Source organism: Olea europaea, chromosome 19, assembly GCF_002742605.1.
Source record: "Olea europaea var. sylvestris chromosome 19, O_europaea_v1, whole genome shotgun sequence".
Classification (NCBI taxonomy): domain Eukaryota; kingdom Viridiplantae; phylum Streptophyta; class Magnoliopsida; order Lamiales; family Oleaceae; genus Olea; species Olea europaea.
Genome location: NC_036255.1, coordinates 2,377,672 through 2,403,900, shown reverse-complemented (window position 1 = coordinate 2,403,900; position 26,229 = coordinate 2,377,672). Strand labels below are relative to the sequence as shown.

Below are 26,229 nucleotides of genomic sequence, written 5' to 3'. Positions count from 1 at the left end.
GTATGTAATGTGTTACACTCCTCTAAATGTAGGCTCCTCTCCATGTGAGGGTGTATAAAACATTATGTACAACCAAAAATGCACATGAAGCATCATCCTATGATGAAATGTCACGTGATATTATGTCAACTATTATTTCAAACTTTTTGTTCCTATAGCATGATTGTTTTCTAATAGATCATTCTAAACAAAATAAAGAAAAGTAATTCTAGTAAACGACTCAAAATTCATTAAGAATAGACTTCAATTTGTTGTAGTTGTTACTACCATGGTGATTAGCCCACTAGCTTGAAAATTTGACAAAAGGTTATGACCAATAAACTAAACTTTATATTTCGTAAAGTCATTTTCTCCACTTTGTTGGGTTTATTGCTACATCGATTCAATATCCAATAAAATAAATGTACACACCACCAAAGTTTTCAAGTATTACTTACAAAGCTTACAAGAAGAAAAGAATAAGCTTTTAGTTATACGCACACTATGCTGCATCTCCACTTGCAGGTCAATGAAACACTGAAAATGGTCAGAATTGATAGATAATAACGGAATGCTCCAAGTAGAAAGTTGTCAGCCATCTATTCAACCTGTAGTTTTTGCAATGACTCAGAAACCTCTTGACCTTTTGGAAGTATTCGAATCAATATGAAGTTTAGACCATCTAAGATTTCATCAATTTCTTTCGGAAGACAATCACATTCTGCAAATATTCGGGAAATTGCAAAATTTTCAGATAGGCAATTCCTGCTTCATGTTACCTCTCGACTACCAGCATTCTTGTGATTAAGATCCACTCATTCCAACTAGTACAGGGCAGCAGAAGAAAGCCGTGAAATATAATCTTCAAGTATTGAATTCAAGTATTATATCAACTATTGATTCCTCCAGAATGCCTTCTGAAATGTGAAAAGCAATATCTTCGGTATCTAGTCGGATGTCAAGCCATGATCCGGATTTTGCCATATCGCTTCCAGTAAGCAGGTCCAATGTTAACGGCCCTAACTGTGGAAGGTGGTGAAATTTGACCTTCTTGGTTACCTCATCAAAAACCTGATCTTCTGATAGCATAGACTTGATTTCCGGTTTGATGAACGATAGCCAAGGAGAAGAACTGATTTGGCGTTGATATATCTCTAGTAAAACTTCATTCATATGATCAAATATAAGTTTTGGGTCACAGCGAGATTCAGTAGGTAAAAACTCCACTTCATCAAATACGTATGCATGAAGCAGCTGTTCGGGTATTGCCCTAATCATTGATAGGTCGTTGCAATATGAACGAGAAGCTTCCAACACTGAATGGACATAGTTGGAAATGGAATCTTGCTTATCTATGTTGGCAGTTGGATTCACTGGGGGATCTATGGGGGATTCCTCAATCTCACGTGAGTATTGTTCAAAATCAATACGAAGTGGTTGCAATGGCTTTCGAGCTGCAAATAACCACAAATTACTACAATTCCGGATGTTGCACAAAAAATGAAGCAAATATTTAGTTTTATATTAGAAATACCTGATTGTACTTCAATGCTGGGTGGACTTGGCATGTCGTCTGGAAAAAATGGATCAAGAACAGAAACTGGACTTGGATGCATTTCTTGATCTTTACTGCCATTCACCCCATGTAATTGGTATATGCTTGGACTCGATGGAGAATCATCCAATGCAGAAGTAAAGATTTGATCATCTGAAGGTGAATCCTACGAAGTGGAAATTTGTTAGCTGGACTTGAAGTGCCAAAACTCTCAAGGGTGCAATGATGAAAAATAAAAATGAAACAAAGGACAACTAGCCCCAGTTGAATAAAATGGGATGAAGGTTTCACCAGTCTCAAGTTTGTTGCACTGCAATCTTCCTTCTGTAGTTCAGTTGCGTTATTTCTTTTCGTAGTACCACTAACATCGGTTCTGTTTAATTCGTTTGGCACTTCCAGAGTATATATATTTCCTGGTTGCAGAATGCCATTCACTTCTACTGTATGTGATTGACCTGGAAAAATATGAAGAACGGATAAACACTAGATTGACTAAAGTACAGAAAAATGTTCATTAATGGAGAAAGTCCTACCATTATACTTTGGACCATCTGTATCAGAACAAAGATTTACTTCACGGTCAATATTCTGGATATTCGAATCACCAGCCCCCCTAAAGTCACCACCTGATGGGACTTCTGCATTCTGTCTCCAAGCACTTACACAAGTTCTTTGTCTTCCCTTCTCTATGTTCCAACTGCTTTCCATGGTCATTTGCAAGTCACTGTATGGACCAAATCTCATTTGTGCAGAAGCAGAATCACATTCCCCATCCCTTTTTGGGCTTGGAGGCCAGGAATCTTGTTCAGGTGAGGAGAGAATTAGCCCTAAAGTTTTTGGGAATTTCTCGCTTTTTGGGCTCGCAGTCGCTGTTACATTCTTTAACCTCGCAGAAAGATGCCTTTTTGCCTCCACAATCATGTCAGACTCCTGTTTCTCCATGGAACAGACTCTTGACAGGTCTTTTTTATTGCGTACCATGCAAGAAGTATCAGTATCGTAGCTTGAATTGAGGTTCTGTGTCTTGCATAGCTCGTCTTTTGTCTTGGCATTGGTGGAAGAATCTGCAGTATTTCCACTTCCTCCAAATGAATATTTTAACTTTCGCTTCATCTCTCTGAAAAATAAGTATGTAGGTTTCTCATCCGGTCCTTTCCTACTTGAGCTATGGCGAGACTGCAGTGATGAGCAATGACAGGCAACATTTTCTGGACATTTTATGTTCTTCAGTGTTGGCTTTAATACTACTATCTTATTTGAAGACCGATGAGTGAAACTTCTTTTTGATGGACATTCACGTTGGTACTTGATCTTTTCCCACAAAAGAGTGTTCACATGTTTCTTTTTAATCTCTGCTGTACATTCAAACTTTTCGAAACTCCCCTCATTTTTACTGCCAAGTTTGAAGACATTTCCTTCTAAGATTGAATTGGTTATTTCTTTCTCCATCTGAAATTTCTGTAGGTTCTTAATGTATTTAGCTAGTATGGAATTCGGATCTTTCAGGAGTTTCACAAATAAATCCTTGTGAGAATTCAGAATTTCCAATGCATCAGAGAATAGTTTCGACTCTGAGTTTGCCCCTTCTTTACTGGTGAATTTTTTATCAAGAAACATCAGATCAACAAAAGCTTTGGCGCTCATCTGAACTTGCTGCACATTCATCTCATCGACTGCACCTCCACAATAGAAATTGTCTTCTTGGTGAATCTGATTGTAGGTTTCTTCCAAAATTGCTGCAACGTTGAGCTTATTTGGAAATATTTCTGCTGAACCCAAAAGGTGTTGATACGTCTGTTTTACTGCATTTTTGGGGCGATGCGCTGTTGTCTTAGTAGCACGTTCGGATATCTTGCTGGATGTCTTTTGATTTTTAGCTGAATGATCAAAAACATCAGAATAAGTTCCTCCAAGTTGCTGTTTCTCATCTATGATTTCCTTCTTTTTGTGCTTCTTGGTCGACATATCTCCTTGAATGGAATTTCTTAGACTTTCCTCACTTGCATCAACTGTAAGACTTGCCAAGTTTGCTCTATCCTGAAGCATATTATATCTAGGATTAGTCTACTAGTAATTCTTTCTAGTATGATACCTTTGAAGATTGACTTCATATCTTGTAAAGCTCACATTAGGCAATTTGAATATGAGGATGATGAAATATGCAAGTGGGGAAAATTCTTATGCTAAGTCTTCACAACACATATAATATAGATTAGAAAGGGTAAAAGTGCATGTTTGGGAAGTGATTATAAGTTGTGGATCCTATGGAATGTGTGGATAATAAGTAGGAAGAAGTTGTGGGTCCTACGAAATGTGTGCATAAAAAGTAAGACTATAATCACTTCCGAAACATGCACTTGTTTGATCTGTACAAAGAAATATATGTCAGAATATGGGAAGAAACAGAAGGACATCAGTTGAAGAGGGCTATGTATGACTACTTACTTTAATTTTCCGGACTTCTTCATCAAAGCCGGTAAGAATATCAGGCTTTCTTGGATACTCTGTTGGAAGAGAAGAGAAATCAAGAACTTGCAAATGATCAAATGGAACAGCTCTAACAAATGAAAACATACACGTGTGAAGCTATGGCCACATAAATCCACCTAAAATTTAAATGATGGAACATCATGATTTTGGTACAAGGCCTAACCATGTTCATGTACATAAGGACTTTCTAAATTTGTTGAATTAACAACACATGTTATCAACCTCTGTTTCCTAAATAATCATATATTAGTAAGAAAATGCTTCAATTGTCAAATTATAGAACATCAAGATTTCGGTATAAGGCCTAACTGTGCTCATGCACTATAAGGTCTTCCTAAATTTGTTGATACAACACATGGTGTCAACTGTCAAGAACTGCAGGGTCCTAAATAATCATAGATTAGCAAGGAAAAGCTAAACACAAAAATTTAATTATTGAGTTAATAAGAAAAACATGTTTAATCGCGTGGATCTTAATTGTCCTGTACACTTTTCCCTTGGATCACCCTTCAGGGGTACACGGAACATTCCATATTTGTATTAAGTCACCCAATATTCTTAAAATTTAAGAAGGATTCTTTAGGAGGGCTTCAGAATTACTGAATTAGGGATTAGGATTTAATCCATAACAAGACGAATCGCCACTATAAGGTCTTCCTAAATTTGTTGATACAACACATGGTGTCAACTGTCAAGAACTGCAGGGTCCTAAATAATCATAGATTAGCTAGGAAAAGCTAAACACAAAAATTTAATTATTGAGTTAATAAGAAAAACATGTTTAATCGCGTGGATCTTAATTGTCCTGTACACTTTTCCCTTGGATCACCCTTCAGGGGTACACTGAACATTCCATATTTGTATTAAGTCACCCAATATTCTTAAAATTTAAGAAGGATTCTTTAGGCGGGCTTCAGAATTACTGAATTAGGGATTAGGATTTAATGCATAACAAGACGAATTGCCATAGTTCATCTGCATTTTCTTAGAAGTTAATCTCAGTAACAAAATTTAAGGATCGAGAAACTCGAAAAAAAAAAATTGCTTAGCCAGAGTCTTTCCTCATATGCCAAGAAAATGAAATTTCTGTACAACTCAGCATTTCAATCACTCAAATAAAAGTATATTTCTTTATTCTACATACTATGAATTGAGGGAGTTTTACCATTCATGACATGTTTGTTCACAGGCCTCCCATTCAAAAGCTGTTTTCGACTAGCACAACCATGGTGGGACTCAAAGATACTGAATAATCCCCATTTACAGTTCAACTCACTCTTCTTCGCCCTCTCCTCAGGAATTCTTGCTGATCTCTTTGCCATGGCCATTACTCCACAACTTATTTTAGCATCAAAATTGACTCGTGCATCAACCCATAAAACCGAAAACTGGGAAAAGAAAAACAGAATAAATAAGTTTCTGACACTTTCTCGAACATGTACAAGGCAAGAAATCTTGCAGAATTTTCTTAATCATCACACACACATTTGCTCTCTCATAAGCAAGAAAACCTTCAAAATCAAGAAATCTTGCAGAATTTTCTTAATCATCACACACACATTTGCTCTCTCATAAGCAAGAAAACCTTCAAAATCAAGAAATCTTGCAGAATTTTCTTAATCATCACACACACATTTGCTCTCTCATAAGCAAGAAAACCTTCAAAATCAAGAAATCTTCTCTTAAATTATACACTTCAAACCAAGTTTTAAAGCTTGTTCAATACAATGCAACAACTTGTATCTGCACTAAATATTCAGTCAGTCAAAAATCTTAGAACTTTTTCCAAGAAATTCTAAATCATCATACTTACATTAGCTCTCGCACGAGCAGTAAAACCTTCGAAATCACTTTATTTTCTATTTAATTATACACTAAAATCCAACTTCTGAAGCTTATTCAGTGCCCATTCAACAACTTGCTGTTTTACTAAAATTGCTCCAATAAAAAATCTTGAAACTTCTACCAAGAAACAAATACACGAGACTTTAAGCAAAAGAACAAAAATGGGAGGTGGGATACCTGAAATTTCTCTTGTGATATCAGTTTTTGAGGAGTAATGGGAAAGAAATGACAAGAAAATAGAGGAATTCTTTGTTTGTATTTGTAGAAAATAAGTATTAAAGTAAAAGGTTGTTTGACACTGACCATTGCCAGCGTGCAGCGTACTCAACTATTATATGGTTTTCACTATTTTATGGTTTTCCTCAACTACTGCATATGAATTTCAGCTCAAGAAAGCTCTTTGAGCCCCCGTTTAGAATCAATCTTTCAAAATAATTGTCATAATAAAATATTTTTCATGTAAATTTGTCCCACATTTTTGTCCGACTAAAATGAGGAAATCTATCGTTGAACAATGCCCTTTGTACATGACACTATTTTACAGGGGACTTACAGACCCCCTCACTGTAGCTGGCAAGTCAGGTGCCCGGCCCTTGTGTACGCCCTGGCCGAGCCCCGAGAAATGCCCCTGTAAGTGAAGCGTAGTCTGTTAGTCTGTCTGACATCATGGGTCCTCCAGTACAATCCCATTTACTGCAGTTTCTACCCCATTTTTAGCACATTTGTCCTTTGATTTTGAAAGGCTGCTGGAATCTTTCCTACTTTTGGTCCAATTCAATGAGGACAAAACGGGAAAGGTGTGGTCATTTATATACATGTGAAATGATGGCCATGCAGCTGGGCCCACCATGATTTGAGATGAAAAATGCATTAGTAGGATGAAAATGAGGATCAAACGAGTGCTTAAAATTTTTTAAACTTCTTAATAATACATTCTCTAAAAATTTATTATTTAAAAATTCATTCTACTCCTTGTTAATGTGTTTGTATGTATACATGTATGTATATGTATAGAGAGAGATGTGTCATCAGCTACTATTTTCCGTTTCCTTGATGGAGCGTCATTGTGAATATTATGGCGTTGGTCCTCGATATATTATTCAAGTAAAATTTTCTAGTCCTAGATCTTAAAAAGCAAGTTGACAGGTGCACAATCAATATCCCATAAAGATTTTTTTTTTTCCAAATCTTCCTTAAATCTTCATATGTAATCCTCATAAAAACACGTCTCATGTTTGTTAAAGCTTATAAGTTATGAATTCTATAAAGTTTATGAATAATAAGTGAATAGTTAGATATGAATCCTACAAAATTTGTAGATGAAAGTAAGTTTGATCAATTTAAATTACAATTTAAGATTTTCCAAACATGCTAATAATTTGTCATCAACTTATTTAATTTTGAACCAAAAAACGAAGAAAATATCATGAAATGTACAATATTGGTTTAATGATAAGTTATTATTTAAGTTGCAAAATCAAATCAACCCATGCAATTTTCAATTTTGCATAGAACAAGTAATTGTCAGTTGTCACATATTTATTGACGGGCATGTGGAATTTCATTATGCATTATTGTGCCCATTTTTCTTGTCTCTTAATTTTGAATCTTACCAACTTGTCTGAGTTAGACACCAAATCATAGACAAGAACCAAATGTTGACATAACCATTCAATATCTAATCTCTTGACCTACATATATTTCTTTTTTCTTTTTTGGTTGAGAAAGAAAAATATTGCATTTTGTTAGGTACATAATTATAAATTATTTAGTTATTTTTTTACCTAATTTTTTAAACGATCGACTTTGCTCTGTTTAAGTCATTGAATTTTTTTTTCTTTTTTTCTTTTTTAATAAAAGTGGTTCTAACTCTCCAAGAAATTGCATCAAGACTCTTTTGAAATTCTAAGTTAAGTGGTATAGTCTGGTGAAAAAAATAAATAAATTATAGTTTTACCAACTCAATTTGTATTGGATATGATTAGATTAAAAAAAAAAAGCGACAAATTAAATTTTTATTCACGTTATTTTCCATTTCTATCTTCAATAAAAAGGTAATCTAGTTTTCTAAATAATTGCGTCTTCATTATTCTAATTTTTTTATTCTAAGCTAAGCTAAGCAAGTTAGCAATCTTGTGATGTCACCATAAACACAACTGGATAGGACTTAATTGATTTCAAAAAGTCATAAATGTGACAATATATAGCATCTCTAATACACAATTTCACTATTACGTCGATATCAAGTTGTCGCAAAACGTGACAAGCAAATAGCACCAATCAAGGAAGTCTCCCACCCTTGTGTCCGTCCTCATGATCGTCTCGCTCAAATTTAACGAGATCACAATTTTTTTTGCTTCAGAAATCATTGTTTTATCGAACTTGTGATAATAGTTAAATACTAACTCAACCATCGAGCAAGAGCAGATAGAGGATAGCCCGATCCAATCCCCAGCCCATTTCCATTTCTAGACCATTTTTTCCTCTGTTTTGTTTTTGTCAAGGATTTTTTGTCTTTTTAGTATTTGATTGTAGAGTGGTGAATGGTTAATATTGTGTTTAAATTCTAATTATTGGGCTGAAGAATTAAAAAGAAAATCATCTAATTGTGTTGTTATGCAATCAATTTAATAGGAAAATAATACTAAAAGGTGATAAAACATCTTGAATGATATTTTGACAATCGTTTGATTCGTTTCTATATTTATTAGGAGTGAGTGATATTGATATACACATGGACCTGCAAAAGATGATGGTGACTATTGATTGATGGTCTGTAAAGAAAAATGTAGAGTTCTTGTTTTTATTTTAAGGGATGTGATTGGCTAAAAAATGGTCGCCTTTTCAAAATTTTTAATTTAGTTGATTTAATTTCCCATAATAATTGTAAAAAATAAAATCATCAATTTATAAAAATTTAAGAATTTTTTATTAAATTTTATGATATTATCTATGGATTGATTTTATATTTACATTGTTGCTACTTGTTTAATCAATTGCATTTTTATTCTACAATTAACATTTTAAAGCCTTTGTTTATATATTTTTTTTGTTAATATTTAAATTTGTGATCCTCAATTTTAATTTAGTTAGTAAGTACTTTGCTTGTCATCACGTTACTAATTACACATCGATAATAGTTTATATTCAAATGAAATTATCAAAGTATCGTTGTCTTGTCGGTTTATTTATGTATAAATTTTACGATATTAATTTTTTTTTTATATTTCAACCTTCGCTAATAAAAATCCTGAATACGCATCTGCCATCGATGGCTTGCAACTGGCCTCATAAATATTTTCTTTGGACTCGACTATACTAGTTGTTGGGACCGCGCGCAACCACCACCTTCTGCATTAATTATTTCTTGTTCACGTCTCAAATTTATAATTAATTAACATAGATAAAACTTATAAGTTATTATATAAAATTAAGTCTTAAAGCAGGTTTAGAAATTATTTATAACAATTTAAATTACAAATAGATTTGAATGAGTAGTGAATAAGTAAGTAGTATTTGTCAATTTCTCAAAATATGTTGAGAAAAAAAAATATTTATGTGTTTATAAACATGAGCGAAACATAAACTACTATTTTACTTGATATAGTATAGTACATATCATGATGCTATCATTTCTAAACTCTTTATACTACAATAAAAGCTCAAAAATATATGAAGTGGAAATTACACCACATCCTACCTTAAAAATTCAACATTCTAAAATCAGGTGGGAAGTTTCATAATTCAAAAATCAATTTTTTTAATATTAATTATTTAAATAAACTAATGAAATTAGGAAAATATCAACACCCTATCCACTACCCAAACCTGTAAATCTCCTCCCCCTCCCTCCCTTTTCCTCGTTTCTTCGGTGCCACTGAATAGCCACTACGAGTGGCAAACCATAAACATTTGTCGAAGACCACCAACACGCCACCTTTGGCGAGATGGCATACCCTGATTTACCACAGATTCATCACCTAGATAGTGACATTTGCAGACAGATTCAATCAATCTGGACAATAATTTTGCATCGCGCCATCACTGGGTCAGCTTCGCCATGAAGTTAGCCCTGGGCAATTAATTTCTGTGTAGCATCAAGGGCAGGCTCAATAGCTTTCAAGTAATTGGACAAGGTAAGGATGGTTTTGGTTTTGTTTGTTGGAGTGGTGGCGGCGCGGGTTGTGGCAGTGGCAACGATAGGGTGGAGATGACAGTGATAGTAAGGTGGTGTGATGATGGCAATTGTGGGAGGCTAGCAGTTTTGGATTTGATTTGTTGGTGGTGGTTGTCAGGCCCGGTCCTGGGGCTAGGCAAATGAGGCCTATGCCTCAGGCCCAACATCTAGGGGGCCTCACTTTGGGCCCAAAATTATGATTAGTATTATTTTAGTTGAACTTGAACCAGACCCAGTGATGCAGAAATGTAGCCCACAACTTCAAGCCCAAATCCAATCCAATGCCCTTAGCCTTAGTCCAATTACCCAACTATATATATATATATATCCATTTCATTTACGATAATTTTGGGAGGGGGGCCCAATTTTTAGGCTTTGCCTTGGGCCCCAACAATCACAGGACCGGCCCTGGTGGTTGTGTGTTGGCTCCGATGGTGATCGTGGCACGATTGTCACTTCCATTGCTGCTCTAATTTTGGATCTATTTTGTGGTGCTGTCACATTGGTGGTGAAGTGGTAATTTTTGGTGGTTTCAATCTAGGTGGTGTAGGTGGCGGTGGATGACGGGAGATCTAGGAAATTTGGATCCGATCTGTGGTCGTGATGATAGCGGTTACTGTAATAATTTTTTTTTTTTTTTGGTGGTGGATTTGACGTCGACAATGTGATGGTATTTTTCGCAGTAAGTTGATATGTTTGAGGTGGTGGTGGTTCTATCGACCACAATGGCGGAAGTAGTGGTGAAATGGTGGTCACAAGTATTAGTAGTGCTCACAAATTATTTGGTTGACTATAATTATTAAATTGGTTAATCTGTGACCAATAAATAATATGTTACCAATAAAAAATATAAATTTTGACTGAGAAATAATGTGTGATCTAAAAAATATTTAATCTACGATCGATAATTTGTAACTATATAATAAGTTGTGACTTGTAATATTTGTGATTTTTTACCAATAAATAAATCATGACTTATAAATTTTTTGAATTGTGACCGATGAACAAACTGTAATCTATAAAATTTTTGAATTATAATCATAAAATAATTTGTGATATAAAAATTCTAATTTGTGACGAATTAAATCGTTGATTTGTAATCAAATTGTATAGATCTGTGATCTAAATATATTTAATTAATAAATAAATTAATTAAATCATAAGTAAAATTTAATAAAAATTTAATTTTTGAAATTTGAAACTTGTTTTCTTGATTTTTAAATATGCAATATTTAAACTCTTATGAATTTTTTCCATGTATAAATTTCAGTAAAGGGATGATTAAAGAATGTAATGATGTACGTTGCTATAATTTATTGAGGAAATTGTGCCAAATGAACATTTTTCACTTTGGAATTATAGACAAATCTCATATTTAATACCGGTCGGAAAACCTCTCCCCATGAAGCAATCGCCGGACCTATGAAGCAGACGACATTCTATGAGGATAAGTTGTTCAGTGCGATTTTCTTTTTTCCGCATTTTAACCCTTCAACTCATTATCTTTCTTTCCACTGACTTATCCCTCTCATCCCATTGTCTTACTAGAACTAGTTGTCATAAGTTGGAAAGAGGGCTTATCTACGGAGACGAATGGAATGTTGATTCTCTACAAATTTTGATCCGGTTAGGGAAGGAGCACCGTTTTTCTGTTGTATTTTTCATTTCCATGTTTTACATTTATTTAAGGAAGAATTTGTTCACATATTGAGTATTGTTGAATGTGATTGTTATTTGTTCATATGTAACATTGTAAATACTGTGATTATACAGAACAAATTCAAGTTGCTCAATTATTTTTGCTCCAAGTGTTAATTAATCTTAACACAACATTTCAACATCTTTATTTATATAGACCCATATGAGTACATAATTGGTTACTTCATTCTTTGTCTCGTACATTCAGTCTTGCACATTTTGCATTTATCATAATAGCTTATAAAATGTTGATTTACTAAAAGAGACCTCAAAACGTTAGTAGGCTCGTTGTTTCGGGACTTGCAATATTTCTATTGCTAGAAGTTGGTCATTGAATCTTTTGAGNCAACTCAGCATTTCAATCACTCAAATAAAAGTATATTTCTTTATTCTACATACTATGAATTGAGGGAGTTTTACCATTCATGATATGTTTGTCCACAGGCCTCCCATTCAAAAGCTGTTTTCGACTAGCACAACCATGGTGGGACTCAAAGATACTGAATAATCCCCATTTACAGTTCAACTCACTCTTCTTCGCCCTCTCCTCAGGAATTCTTGCTGATCTCTTTGCCATGGCCATTCTACTCCACAACTTATTTTAGCATCAAAATTGACTCGTGCATCAACCCATAAAACCGAAAACTGGGAAAAGAAAAACAGAATAAATAAGTTTCTGACACTTTCTCGAACATGTACAAGGCAAGAAATCTTGCAGAATTTTCTTAATCATCACACACACATTTGCTCTCTCATAAGCAAGAAAACCTTCAAAATCAAGAAATCTTGCAGAATTTTCTTAATCATCACACACACATTTGCTCTCTCATAAGCAAGAAAACCTTCAAAATCAAGAAATCTTGCAGAATTTTCTTAATCATCACACACACATCTGCTCTCTCATAAGCAAGAAAACCTTCAAAATCAAGAAATCTTCTCTTAAATTATACACTTCAAACCAAGTTTTAAAGCTTGTTCAATACAATGCAACAACTTGTATCTGCACAAAATATTCAGTCAGTCAAAAATCTTAGAACTTTTTCCAAGAAATTCTAAATCATCATACTTACATTAGCTCTCGCACGAGCAGTAAAACCTTCGAAATCACTTCATTTTCTATTTAATTATACACTAAAATCCAACTTCTGAAGCTTATTCAGTGCCCATTCAACAACTTGCAGTTTTACTAAAATTGCTCCAATAAAAAATCTTGAAACTTCTACCAAGAAACAAATACACGAGACTTTAAGCAAAAGAACAAAAATGGGAGGTGAGATACCTGAAATTTCTCTTGTGATATCAGTTTTTGAGGAGTAATGGGAAAGAAAATGACCAGAAAATAGAGGAATTCTTTGTTTGTATTTGTAGAAAATAAGTATTAAAGTAAAAGGTTGTTTGACACTGACCATTGCCAGCGTGCAGCGTACTCAACTATTATATGGTTTTCCTCAACCACTGCATATGAATTTCAGCTCAAGAAAGATCTTTGAGCCCCTGTTTAGAATCATTCTTTCAAAATCATATTGTCATAATAAAATATTTTTCATGTAAATTTAGAGCGTGTTTGTCCCACACTTTTGCCCGACTAAAATGAGGAAATCTATAGTTGAACTGTTCAATAGGGGACTTACAGGCCCCCTCACTGTAGCTGGTAGGTCAGGTGGAACTGACCTGCATTAAAAAAGAAAAAAAAAATTGTGCAAGCCCCGCCCTTGAGTGCGCCCTGGCCGAGCCCTGTGAAATGCCCCTGTAAGTGAAGCGTCGTCCGTTGGTCTGTCTGACACCATGGGTCCTCCAGTGCAATCCCATTTACCGCAGTTTCTACCCCATTTTTAGCACATTTGTCCTTTGATTTTGAAAGGCTGCTGAAATCTTTCCTACTTTTGGTCCAATTCAATGAGGACAAAACGGGAAAGGTGTGGTAATTTATATACATGTGAAATGATGGCCATGCAGCTGGGCCCACCACGATTTGAGATGAAAAATGCATTAGTAGGATGAAAATAGGATCAAACGAGTGCTTAAATTTTTTTTAAACTTCTTAATAATCCATTCTCTAAAAATTTATTATTCAAAAATTCATTTTACTCCATGCTAATGTGTTTGTATGTATACATGTATGTATATGTATAGAGAGAGATGTATCATAAGCTACTAGTTTCCGTTTCCTTGATGGGGCGTCATTGTGAATATTATGGCGTTGGTCCTCGATCTATTATTCAAGTAAAATTTTCTAGTCCTAGATCTTAAAAAGCAAGTTGACAGGTGCACAATCAATATCCCATAAAGATTTTTTTTTTTCCAAATCTTCCTTAAATCTTCATATGTAATCCTCATAAAAACACGTCTCATGTTTGTTAAAGCTTATAAGTTATGAATTCTATAAAGTTTATGAATAATAAGTGAATAGTTAGATATGAATCCTACAAAATTTGTAGATGAAAGTAAGTTTGATCAATTTAAATTACAATTTAAGATTTTCCAAACATGCTAATAATTTGTCATCAACTTATTTAATTTTGAACCAAAAAAAGAGGAAAATATCATGAAATATACAATATTGGTTTAATGATAAGTTATTATTTAAGTTGCAAAATCAAATCAACCCATGCAATTTTCAATTTTGCATAGAACAAGTAATTGTCAGTTGTCACATATTTATTGACGGGCATGTGGAATTTCATTATGCATTATTGTGCCCATTTTTCTTGTCTCTTAATTTTGAATCTTACCAACTTGTCTGAGTTAGACACCAAATCATAGACAAGAACCAAATGTTGACATAACCATTCAATATCTAATCTCTTGACCTACATATATTTCTTTTTTCTTTTTTGGTTGAGAAAGAAAAATATTGCATTTTGTTAGGTACATAATTATAAATTATTTAGTTATTTTTTTACCTAATTTTTTAAACGATCGACTTTGCTCTGTTTAAGTCATTGAATTTTTTTTTCTTTTTTTCTTTTTTAATAAAAGTGGTTCTAACTCTCCAAGAAATTGCATCAAGACTCTTTTGAAATTCTAAGTTAAGTGGTCTAGTCTAGTGAAAATAAATAAATAAATTATAGTTTTATCAACTCAATTTGTATTGGATATAATTAGATAAAAAAAAAAAGACAAATTAAATTTTTATTCACGTTGTTATCCATCTCTATCTTCAATAAAAGGGTAATCTAGTTTTCTAAATAATTGCGTCTTCACTATTCTAAATTTTTTAGTCAGGAAGCTAAGCTAAGCAAGTTAGCAATCTTGTGATGTCACCATAAACACAACTCGATAGGACTTAATTGATTTCAAAAAGTCATAAATGTGACAATATATAGCATCTCTAATACACAATTTCACTATTACGTCGATATCAAGTTGTCGCAAAACGTGACGAGCAAATAGCACCAATCAAGGAAGTCTCCCACCCTTATGTCCGTCCTCATGATCGTCTCGCTCAAATTTAACGAGATCACAATTTTTTTTGCTTCAGAAATCATTGTTTTATCGAACTTGTGATAATAGTTAAATACTAACTCAACCATCGAGCAAGAGCAGATAGAGGATAGCCCGATCCAATCCCCAGCCCATTTCCATTTCTAGACCATTTTTTCCTCTGTTTTGTTTTTGTTAAGGATTTTTTGTCTTTCTAGTGTTTGATTGTAGAGTGGTGAATGGTTAATATTGTGTTTAAATTCTAATTATTGGGCTGAAGAATTAAAAAGAAAATCATCTAATTGTGTTGTTATGCAATCAATTTAATAGGAAAATAATACTAAAAGGTGATAAAACATCTTGAATGATATTTTGACAATCGTTTGATTCGTTTCTATATTTATTAGGAGTGAGTGATATTGATATACACATGGACCTGCAAAAGATGATGGTGACTATTGATTGATGGTCTGTAAAGAAAAATGTAGAGTTCTTGTTTTTATTTTAAGGGATGTGATTGGCTAAAAAATGGTCGCCTTTTCAAAATTTTTAATTTAGTTGATTTAATTTCCCATAATAATTGTAAAAAATAAAATCATCAATTTATAAAAATTTAAGAATTTTTTATTAAATTTTATGATATTATCTATGGATTGATTTTATATTTACATTGTTGCTACTTGTTTAATCAATTGCATTTTTATTCTACAATTAACATTTTAAAGCCTTTGTTTATATATTTTTTTTGTTAATATTTAAATTTGTGATCCTCAATTTTAATTTAGTTAGTAAGTACTTTGCTTGTCATCACCTTACTAATTACACATCGATAATAGTTTATATTCAAATGAAATTATCAAAGTATCGTTGTCTTGTCGGTTTATTTATGTATAAATTTTACGATATTAATTTTTTTTTTATATTTCAACCTTCGCTAATAAAAATCCTGAATACGCATCTGCCATCGATGGCTTGCAACTGGCCTCATAAATATTTTCTTTGGACTCGACTATACTAGTTGTTGGGACCGCGCGCAACCACCACCTTCTGCATTAATTATTTCTTGTTCACGTCTCAAATTTATAATTAATTAACATAGATAAAACTTATAAGTTATTATATAAAATTAAGTCTTAAAGCAGGTTTAGAAATTATTTATAACAATTTAAATTACAAATAGATTGAAATGAGTAGTGAATAAGTAAGTAGTATTTGTGAATTTCTCAAAATACGTTGAGAAAAAAAAATATTTATGTGTTTATAAACATGAGCGAAACATAAACTACTATTTTCCTTGATATAGTATAGTACATATCATGATGCTATCATTTCTAAACTCTTTATACGACAATAAAAGCTCAAAAATATATAAAGTGGAAATTACACCGCATCCTACCTTAAAAATTCAACATTCTAAAATCAGGTGGGAAGTTTCACAATTCAAAAATCAAAATTTTTTTAATATTAATTATTTAAATAAACTAATGAAATTAGGAAAATATCAAAACCCTATCCACTACCCAAACCTGTAAATCTCCTCCCTGTCCCTCCCTTCTCCTCGTCTCTTCGGTGCCACTGAATAGCCACTGCGAGTGGCAAACCATAAACATTTGTCGGAGACCACCAACACGCCACCTTTGGCGAGATGGCATACCCTGATTTACCACAAATTCATCACCTAGATAGTGACATTTGCAAACAGATTCAATCAATCTGGACAATAATTTTGCATCGCGCCATCACTGGGTCAGCTTCGCCATGAAGTTAGCCATGGGCAATTAATTTTTGTATAGCATCAAGGGCAGGCTCAATAGCTTTCAAGTAATTGGACAAGGTAAGGATGGTTTTGGTTTTGTTTGTTGGAGTGGTAGTGACGGGGTTGTGGCAGTGGCAACGATAGGGTGGAGACGATGGTGATAGTAAGGTGGTGTGATGATGGCAGTTGTGGGAGGCTAGCAGTTTTGGATTCGATTTGTTGGTGGTGGTTGTGTGTTGGCTCCGATGGTGATCGTGGCAGGGTTGTCACTTCCATTGCGGCTCTGATTTTGGATCTATTTTGTGGTGCTGTCACATTGGTGGTGAAGTGGTAATTTTTGGTGGTTTCAATCTAGGTGGTGTAGGTGGCGGTGGATGATGGGAGATCTAGGAAATTTTGATCCGATCTGTGGTCGTGATGATAGCGGTTACTGTAATAATTTTTTTTTATTTTTTTTATTTGACGTCGACAATTTGATGGTATTTTCCGCAGTAAGTTGATTTGTTTGAGGTGGTGGTGATGGTTCTATCGACCACAATGGCGGAAGTAGCGGTGAAATGGTGGTAACAAGTGTTAGTAGTGCTCACAAATTATTTGGTTGACTATAATTATTAAATTGGTTAATCTGTGAATAATAAATAATATGTTACCAATAAAAAATATAAAATTTGACCGAGAAATAATGTGTGATCTAAAAAAAATTTAAACTGCGATCGATAATTTGTAACTGTATAATAAGTTGTGACTTGTAATATTTGTGAGTTTTTACCAATAAATAAATCGTGACTTATAAATTTTTTGAATTGTAACCGATGAACAAACTGTGATCTATAAAATTTTTGAATTATAATCATAAAATAATTTGTGATATAAAACTTCTAATTTGTGACGAATTAAATCGTTGATTTGTGATTAAATTGTATAGATCTGTGACCTAAATATGTTTAATTAATAAATAAATAAATTAAATCATAAGTAAAATTTAATAAAAATTTGATTTTTGAAATTTGAAACTTGTTTTTTTGATTTTGAAATATGCAATATTTAAACTCTTATAAATTTTTTCCACGTATAAATTTCAGTAAAGGGATGATTAAAGAATGTAATGATGTACGTTGCTATAATTTATTGAGGAAATTGTGCCAAATGAACATTTTTCACTTTGGAATTATAGACAAATCTCATATTTAATACCGGTCGGAAAACCTCTCCCCATGAAGCAATCGCCGGACCTATGAAGCAGACGACATTCTATGAGGATAAGTTGTTCAGCGCGATTTTTTTTTCCCGCATTTTAACCCTTCAACTCATTATCTTTCTTTCCACTTATCCCTCTCATCCCATTGTCTTACTAGAACTAGTTGTCATAAGTTGGAAAGAGGGCTTATCTACGGAGACGAATGGAATGTCGATTCTCTACAAATTTTGATCCGGTTAGGGAAGGAGCACCGTTTTTCTGTTGTATTTTTCATTTTGATGTTTTAAATTTATTTACCATTTGTGTTTCCCTAATAAAATTTAAGAAAGAATTTTGTTCACATATTGAGTATTGTTGAATGTGATTGTTATTTGTTCATATGTAACATTGTAAATACTGTGATTATAAAGAACAAATTCAAGTTGCTCAATTATTTTTGTTCCAAGTGTTAATTAATCTTAACACAACATTTCAACATCTTTATTTATATAGACCCATATGATTACATAATTGGTTACTTCATTCTTTGTCTCATACATTCAGTCTTGCACATTTTGCATTTATCATAATAGCTTATAAAATGTTGATTTATTAAAGGAGACCTCAAAACGTTAGTAGGCTCGTTGTTTCGGGACTTGCAATATTTCTATTGCTAGAAGTTGGTCATTGAATCTTTTGAGAATATTGTCGTTCAGCTGTGAGCACCAATGCAAGGAAAAAAAATCATCTTCAAGAATTTAACCATTTCTTCGATCGAATATTAATCTTTAGTCTACATTTCTTCAATTGGGTAAGTCAAAACCCTGTCTTGTTTTCTACTCGTAAAAGGTGAATTATCAGAATATAATTTATGCAACAATATTTTCCAACAAAATATCAAAAGTAATCTATTGTTGTGTTTGTATTGTTCAATTTCACCTTATTACCACATATTGCGATTTGAGTAATACTATTTGTACATAATTAAAAAGAGGAAAAACGGTTTGGAAGGAAGAGAAAGAGAGAGATGACAAAAAGAAATAAGTTAAATTTTAAATATAATGTCATGTCATCAATCTGTAAATGATTATGTATAAATAGCTAATATTAGTCTTTCAATTTTATCTTGTTTTGGTGCTCTAATGAAAATTATTAACGAATAACATCTATTAATTATCATATCCAATGTGAAGTGTAGAATAAGAATACCATCAATTCATGTTTTATAAAAATTTGTATATTGCATAAAATGTAGTGGAAATAAATAAAGGAAAAATTAGGCCGGGTACCCTCAAAAAATAACAAATTAGATAATGCCCCCTAAAACTAATTAAAATCCTAACTCCCGTATGAATTACGTTCAAACCCTAGAATGTTAGAAAGGCCCAAAACTAGAAATCCCGAAACTCCCACCACGAATCTATGTGTTGCTTCCCACCATCAAGAATTGGTTGCTATCCATGACGAAGAACGAGGAGTGTCATCAAAGTTGAGGGGGGAGTTTCAGATTCCAATTATAGCAAATGGCAAGGATGCACAAATGTCTTATATATGGAGGCATTGACAGAAATTCTATAGACTGGAAGGATGTCCGTACGATGAGAGTTGTACATTCCTTCACGATGAGCAGTCTAAAGCCAGAGAAGGTGTGCCAATAAGTTTGGGAGATGATGCGTGTGGCAGTGATAGTGATAATGGTGGATCAAGCATGAAACCCTCAAACCAAAAAACAAGGATTTGTAATGAATGGTTGTTAATGGGGCAAGTGTTATTTTGTAACATAATAGGCATTGACATAAGTATGATAACTATGAAAATGGAGATGAAAAGAGGTGAATCATGATGAAAAGAGTTTTTGCAGAGAAAAATCTTAGGTATTTTAGAATATGGTGGATTTATAAATAAGAGGTCTTCAATATTATCTAATGATGAACTCCTGCAAATATTGTCTTCATTAAGTCAATCTGGGATATATTTTCATGATAAGACAAGGTCTGATGATGAAAGTAATGTTGCTTTTGACAACTTCTAGTAACAAAAGTTCTCGTGTAAGCTTTTATTGGTGGTAAGATTTTCCATTTTGATTAAATCATATTTGTCATTGTTGCAAATCCTGCTAATAAAATAAAATGATCTTGTGCAGTTGAAGAATACATCTAACTAGTGATTCAACCTAGAGTAATCATTATATGGAAATTAAGGGTAAAATAGATTTAATCTATCGATAGAATTACATCGGGCTCTTAACCACTTGATGAATAAATTGGTTTTAGAAAATTTTAAAAATTTACAATTTGCCAATGTATCAAAACTCTTTTCCGACTTCAATTACCACGAGCTCTTACCCACGTGATGAATAGATCGATTAACAAGTCACGAAAAGGCCTACGGCCAACTGCTACTCCTGAGATTGATGAGACATCTGGTTCAAGTCTAGTTGATCCATTGTCATTATGTGTTTATTTCTATAACAAATGATTTTTTGGAAGAATAGAGTTACTGCTGAATGCTTATGTCGCTTCTTCTTCTTCTTTTTAATTAATTTCGTCACTTTTTTTGAATTTGTATTTCTTTTTTATTTTTTCTCACTTTTTTACTATGCGCAACTTTTTTTAATTTATGTCACCTTTATGAATTCATTACTTTTTTTTATATTATTGTTAACGTTTTTCAAAAAGCATTAATGCTGCAAAGACCAATGCTCCGATTGCGTTACAATATGATATAATTTGGTAATACGCCAATTTGACCACTATTAGTATATCCTTTAAAAAGCGTTCCGAGTGATTGTTATTTAAGCTCCACGCTTTCTTTCCTTTGTTCTAAATTTTGGCTGAAAATCCACATTTTATTTCTCAATAGAAAAATGAGATATTTTTTAGCTTTATGGTGGTAAAAAAGTCAAAATAAGTGATTTTAGTCCGTATAAAAAGAAAACGGATTCTTGAACCCCTTTCATGCTCATGTCACGTCGAGATATTGTAGAAGAAAAAATAGTAACACATCTTCACAGACCAAAAACTACGAGATCACCGCTTTCATTCTGGGGTAACAGAAGGATCGTACCATTCAAGTAGCTATTGAATATAATCAAGTTCATCAGTTCAATCAAAGGGGGGAGCTTGTTTGAAGGGATATAGTGAATTAAGCTGTTCACAAGGGCCAACTTGATCCTCAAAGGAATTATTGGAGATTTTGTGTTATATATGCTAATCCTTTTGGTTTTTTTGATAATCGTCAATTAAGAGGATATTTTCTCCTAGCATCTCTTCTTCATGTCCATGGAGTTTTCAATTTTGACCATTATTATTATAACCGTAATAGTGCGAAAAGAAAGCTCAGCCCCACGTTATTCAAGAATAAGTGAAAACAAGACCAAATATAGTTTGATCATTATGAACAAATCCAAAATCTTTGATTAGGATTGTATTTTATGGTTACGATTCTACCATATATGTCTTTTTCAGTTTGTCGAAAGTATTTGTCACTTTTTTTTTTTTTTTTTGGTCACTTTTTTTAGTGTTTATCACTTTTTCAGTCATCTTCTTGATTTCTATCACCTTTTTAATGACAAACATAACTTTTTAATAAAAATGACATTTTTAATAAAAAAAAAAAAGTGACACTAAATAACTTTTAAAAGTGACATTGTCACCTTTTTATAAAAAAAAAAAAAAAAAAAAATTGTAACATTGTGTCAATTTTTAATATTACATAGTATTTTTTACTTCCAAAAAACTTTTCATAAGATTTTTCAAAATACCCCTAATTTTAAGGGAACTTTTGTAAGTTGCCATTTTCAACAAAATGATCAAAGTAGACAGAATAAAAATAAGCTATTGAATTGTGACTACTCTACCAATACTGCAATTCAATTTTACATTTTCCTCTGGCCACTGATAAATGACTTAATTATTGAATTGTGAAGATAAAAAGTGATTTGAGTGTTCATAAATAGTATATAAACATGAGCCAAACATGAGCGTCTGTTGGTACAGAAAGGTTTGATGAATTATTCTCATTATAGCTTTTTATTAGCGGCTTATTGTTCTCAAAAGATGTCAACAAGGGCTTCAAATTACACCGATATTGATTAGAAAATAGACGTTCCGACGACTTAGATTGTTGAAATATATTTTTGTAGACTTAAAGAGGCTTCGTTTATAAGCATGAAGTCATCTTTGTAAAACATGTCAAAGAAAGAAGAGTTAACCAAAACTAATATGACCAAATTATCGAGAATATTACTTAAATTTGTTATAGTTGTACTGATCAGAAACCAGAAGCTAATAACACTGGTCAAGAAATAGCATTTTTCTTAACATCTTTTGAAAATAAGCAATCTGATGATCATTGAAACACATAAATAGGACTTTTCAGATTTTCACTTTATTTATTTATTTATTTTTTATTTTTTTTTTCCATAAGAAACTTCTAGGCTATTTTCTAGAGAAAAATAAGCACTATTCTTAATATCAATTGCCAAAATCCTTTTTCCTCGTTCTGTCAACTGCTACATCTACTGAAAGATCTAAAGCTACTGAATCTTTGATACTACAATGGGTCATGTTAGTTCAATCCTCCCCCATAGGAGATCGGATTACTCTTATCAACGGCGGATATAGGTCTGTGTACAGAAGATAAGTATGAGAAAAATTTTATCAATCAAAATTGCTGGGAATCGCATACGCTGCAGAAACTGCAATAATTCAATTAGCAAAAATTTAATTTTTCTCATGAAGTTTCATATAGCAGCAAATATAGGGGAAAACAAGCCAATGATCTTCTATTAGTATTTGTATAAACACAAATTTGAATGAAGAATTTGTTTTCTGAAGTACAAAAGCATTTACAAAAGAATAATTTTAAGAACTTGACAAACCAGTCGATACTTCTAAGCATCAATTGGTACAAACAACAATAACAACGACAAACTAAGTCTCGTTTCCATTATATTTTTGGTCGACTTCTTGAATGATTTTTCGCCACTCAGTTCTGTTAAGCCAACTTGTCCCTCTATCCAAAAACAATTAGGAACTTGACTTTAGTTTGCCAATAAAAACTCGATGCAGCTTTAACGCAGTTGCATTGTTCATCAATCTCTATACTCTCCCTGAACTCCAAACTTCAACACATTGCTGGTCCTTCCGTGACACGAACATTTTATTCCCTCCGAAATTCAAGTTGGTTATCTGGCTTCCTCCCATATCCTTCGCTCTCCCCATCAAATTCCTTCTAAAAACTCTGTCCTGTAAGCCACCTTCCCGCGTTTTCAAGTTACCGGCCTGGACCTCAGACCACAGCTCCATGTCTCCTCCTTTACTACAGAACACTTGGTTTCCATGGCTTTCGACTTTACACCCAAAACCTTCTTTCTTCCCCTTGATCACTTTTCTTTCATCCCCCAGACAAACCCAAGAATTGTCAGCATCCATATTCCTTATATCCATAAAAAACAATTCACCCGAATTCACTCCAACCTTAAACATAGCCGATAAAGAATCTGAAAACGTGACATCAGAGAAACAATCGGATTTTTCCTTTAGTTCCCAAACTACGTTCCCTGATCTTATGTCCCAAAATCTTATATTTCCAGACACTCCGGAAGGTCCACTGTGTGAACCTGAGGCCATCAGCAAATTATGACTAGAAATCCACCGTAATTTAGTTGAAGGAACCGCAGAATCAAGCTGTGCGCCGAAAATTTCATAATGGCCAATCTCAGTCACAGGCCTTAAGCTATCATTAAGATCATAGACCATAATGCAATTCGAATTCCTCCTGCTCGACTCGAAGCTAGTGAACAAGTATTCAGGTGATGACCCGATTGCCTGCACTGTCGAACCAGACCTAGTAACATTCTCCCAATTCAAAGTCTCTTTAACAAAACCCTTATCAAGATCAATAATTTGTAACCCCGAAAAATCTGTGGCACCAGCTGCAGCAGTTTTTGGGGACAATGACAGTAATGAATCGATGACTGTGAATTGAGTCAATATTGTAGATTTCCTCTGTAGTGCCCAATCAAAGGAGGAGATTTTACTCCCATGAGCAACATGAATTGAGCCATACTGAGTTGTGGAGATAGCCGAGGGGGAATCCCGGCCACTCAGAGGCAAAACCAATGATTTTTCAAGGTTAAATGCATCAAATTGAGAAGGGTTTGATTGTGCATTTACAAGGAGGTTCTCAATACCATAAAACTGGGATTCAAAAATCAGGTCCTGAATATCAAATGCTTTGGCTTTTGAGGGAAGATTTCCAGTTCTTAAAAGGGAAAGCAAAACTGAAAAAATTTCAGGGTCTCTATCAATAAATGGAATTGTTTGATTAGAATTCGAAATCTTGGAGAATAACGATTTGGAGCCAGCTAAAGAAAGTGTCTGTTTGGTGGTTTGAAAAAGCTGACCATCCACATCAATTGTAACTATGTTTGAATTTGATTCTTGATTAAACCCATACGTAAAGGTATTTGATCCTGCAAATGGTGGCATTTTTTTACAATCTTGGTAGAAACTTAAAATTTTCACTTCAATAAGAGACAGAAGCAAAGAATCAAGAAACCAAAGTGTTTAATACCGGAAACTGGAGAAAGAATCTTGTGAACAAGAAATAAATACCTCAAAGAAACTATAAAAGGAATAATCTTGAAACCTTTGGTTAATTTCAAGAAAATACCTCAATTTTAGGGATGAAAAAGAAAATCGATTCAAATGTGAGCTTTCAGAGATTTGTGTCTAAAAAACTGTGGTTCGGGGGCTTTGCTTTTGAATGGTTGAAGAAGGAGGGTGAATTGGGGTGGATCTAGAAGGTCAAAAGCTCAGTGGAGCCCACAAATAAGACAATACAGCAGTATTTCTTAAGAACGGGAACGGCTTGAAGGACAATCTTACATTAAGATTTAGGCCACATGACAAAATTGTTGCTTATGTAGTCCAACGTGGACTACATTTTTTATTTGTTTTTACCAATTTTAAGGATTTTTATGTTTGTAACAAAAATACTATGTAGACCATTAAATCTGATTGCTCTGACCTTTAAAGATAATTTCAATGGTCAAAAGTCAAAATTATGAGGTTTAGAATTATTTCTTCATGAACACTCAAGATTATTTATATGCCCTTTTATTTGGTCATTTATTAAAGAGTATTCCATGTTTGCATTCTTGGGAATCAAGCATGTTATTTAAAAAATAAGGACAAGATTCCACTATAGAAAAAGTCAAAAATCCATACTCGTAGCGTTCAACCATGGCTAAAATTGAGATCAAGCAAGAAGTCAAATTAATTGTGTGTATATAGTATACACCATAAATAATTTAAGATTTAAAAATATAAGTTATCTGTCTTCGACATAGAAACAAAAATCAAACAAAAAGGTTTCATGATATATCTAATGTATTCATAATGATATATTGATATACGTCAAAATTTAATTGTTCCTCAACAATATTTGTTTTAAAAATATAAGCAGTCTTGTGACCAGTTGATCGATATTCATCCTGATTGTTATATGATTTTTCTGTCAAATAGTTGGAACGAACCATCAATGATCATGGTAGTTTGTAAAAAAATAAAATTAAAAGGATCATTAAAGTAATTTTCTCACTATTAGCCATTAAAGTTTATAAAAGGTCGACAAATGGTCACTCGGTTAAAAATGCTTATGTACCACCCTAATTGTTGCTGTTAAGTGTCATAATGTACGACTTTATTCTGTACATCACGTCACCACACAAGAAATTATTATATTTTTGTTAGTAAAAAAATTTTACATCTCAAAAATTATTTATTCTTCTATGTGTGAAAATTATGTCAGGTTTAATCTTACCCCTCAGGTCGTTTTTTATACGTGCTCTTTATATTTAATTATTCAAATAAGACGAATCTCAATTGACGTCAATTAAAATTTTATTTACATTGATGTCGGAATTAGCGATTATGGAATAGAATTATTAAATCTATTTTAAGTATTCATCTTTGACTAGTTATTTTAAATCTACTATTTAACACATTATCATTTCAAAATGTGTCCTACAATTGTTTGCTAGTTCTTCTAAACAATATCAAGAATCCACTCTTGTGGTCGAGAAATAGAGACCAAAAATAAGTCAAAAAAAGCTACGGATT

General features: G+C 33.1%; 2 protein-coding genes across 5 annotated transcripts; both read right to left on the bottom strand.

The window, feature by feature from the left end:
* Positions 1 to 310: 310 nt before the first annotated feature.
* Positions 311 to 13,156, bottom strand: LOC111368478. 4 transcript variants are annotated; one of them, XM_022989729.1, is made up of 7 exons: positions 13,024 to 13,156; positions 12,165 to 12,389; positions 3,980 to 4,038; positions 2,068 to 3,571; positions 1,826 to 1,989; positions 1,514 to 1,700; positions 311 to 1,433 (listed from the first exon to the last, which is right to left on the bottom strand). In XM_022989729.1, exons 2-7 carry the CDS (start codon positions 12,325 to 12,327, stop codon positions 844 to 846), a joined length of 2,667 nt encoding a protein of 888 aa, XP_022845497.1. In that variant the 5' UTR covers positions 12,328 to 12,389; positions 13,024 to 13,156; the 3' UTR covers positions 311 to 843. The 4 variants fall into 4 exon arrangements, with proteins under 4 accessions (XP_022845497.1, XP_022845498.1, XP_022845495.1 ...); XM_022989730.1 differs by lacking the exon at positions 13,024 to 13,156 and adding an exon at positions 12,815 to 12,983; XM_022989727.1 differs by lacking the exons at positions 12,165 to 12,389; positions 13,024 to 13,156 and adding exons at positions 5,190 to 5,412; positions 6,047 to 6,206.
* Positions 13,157 to 22,911: 9,755 nt separating this feature from the next.
* Positions 22,912 to 24,829, bottom strand: LOC111368477 (BTB/POZ domain-containing protein At5g41330). Its single transcript, XM_022989726.1, has one exon. It carries the CDS (start codon positions 24,592 to 24,594, stop codon positions 23,203 to 23,205), a length of 1,392 nt encoding a protein of 463 aa, XP_022845494.1. The 5' UTR covers positions 24,595 to 24,829; the 3' UTR covers positions 22,912 to 23,202.
* Positions 24,830 to 26,229: the final 1,400 nt, after the last annotated feature.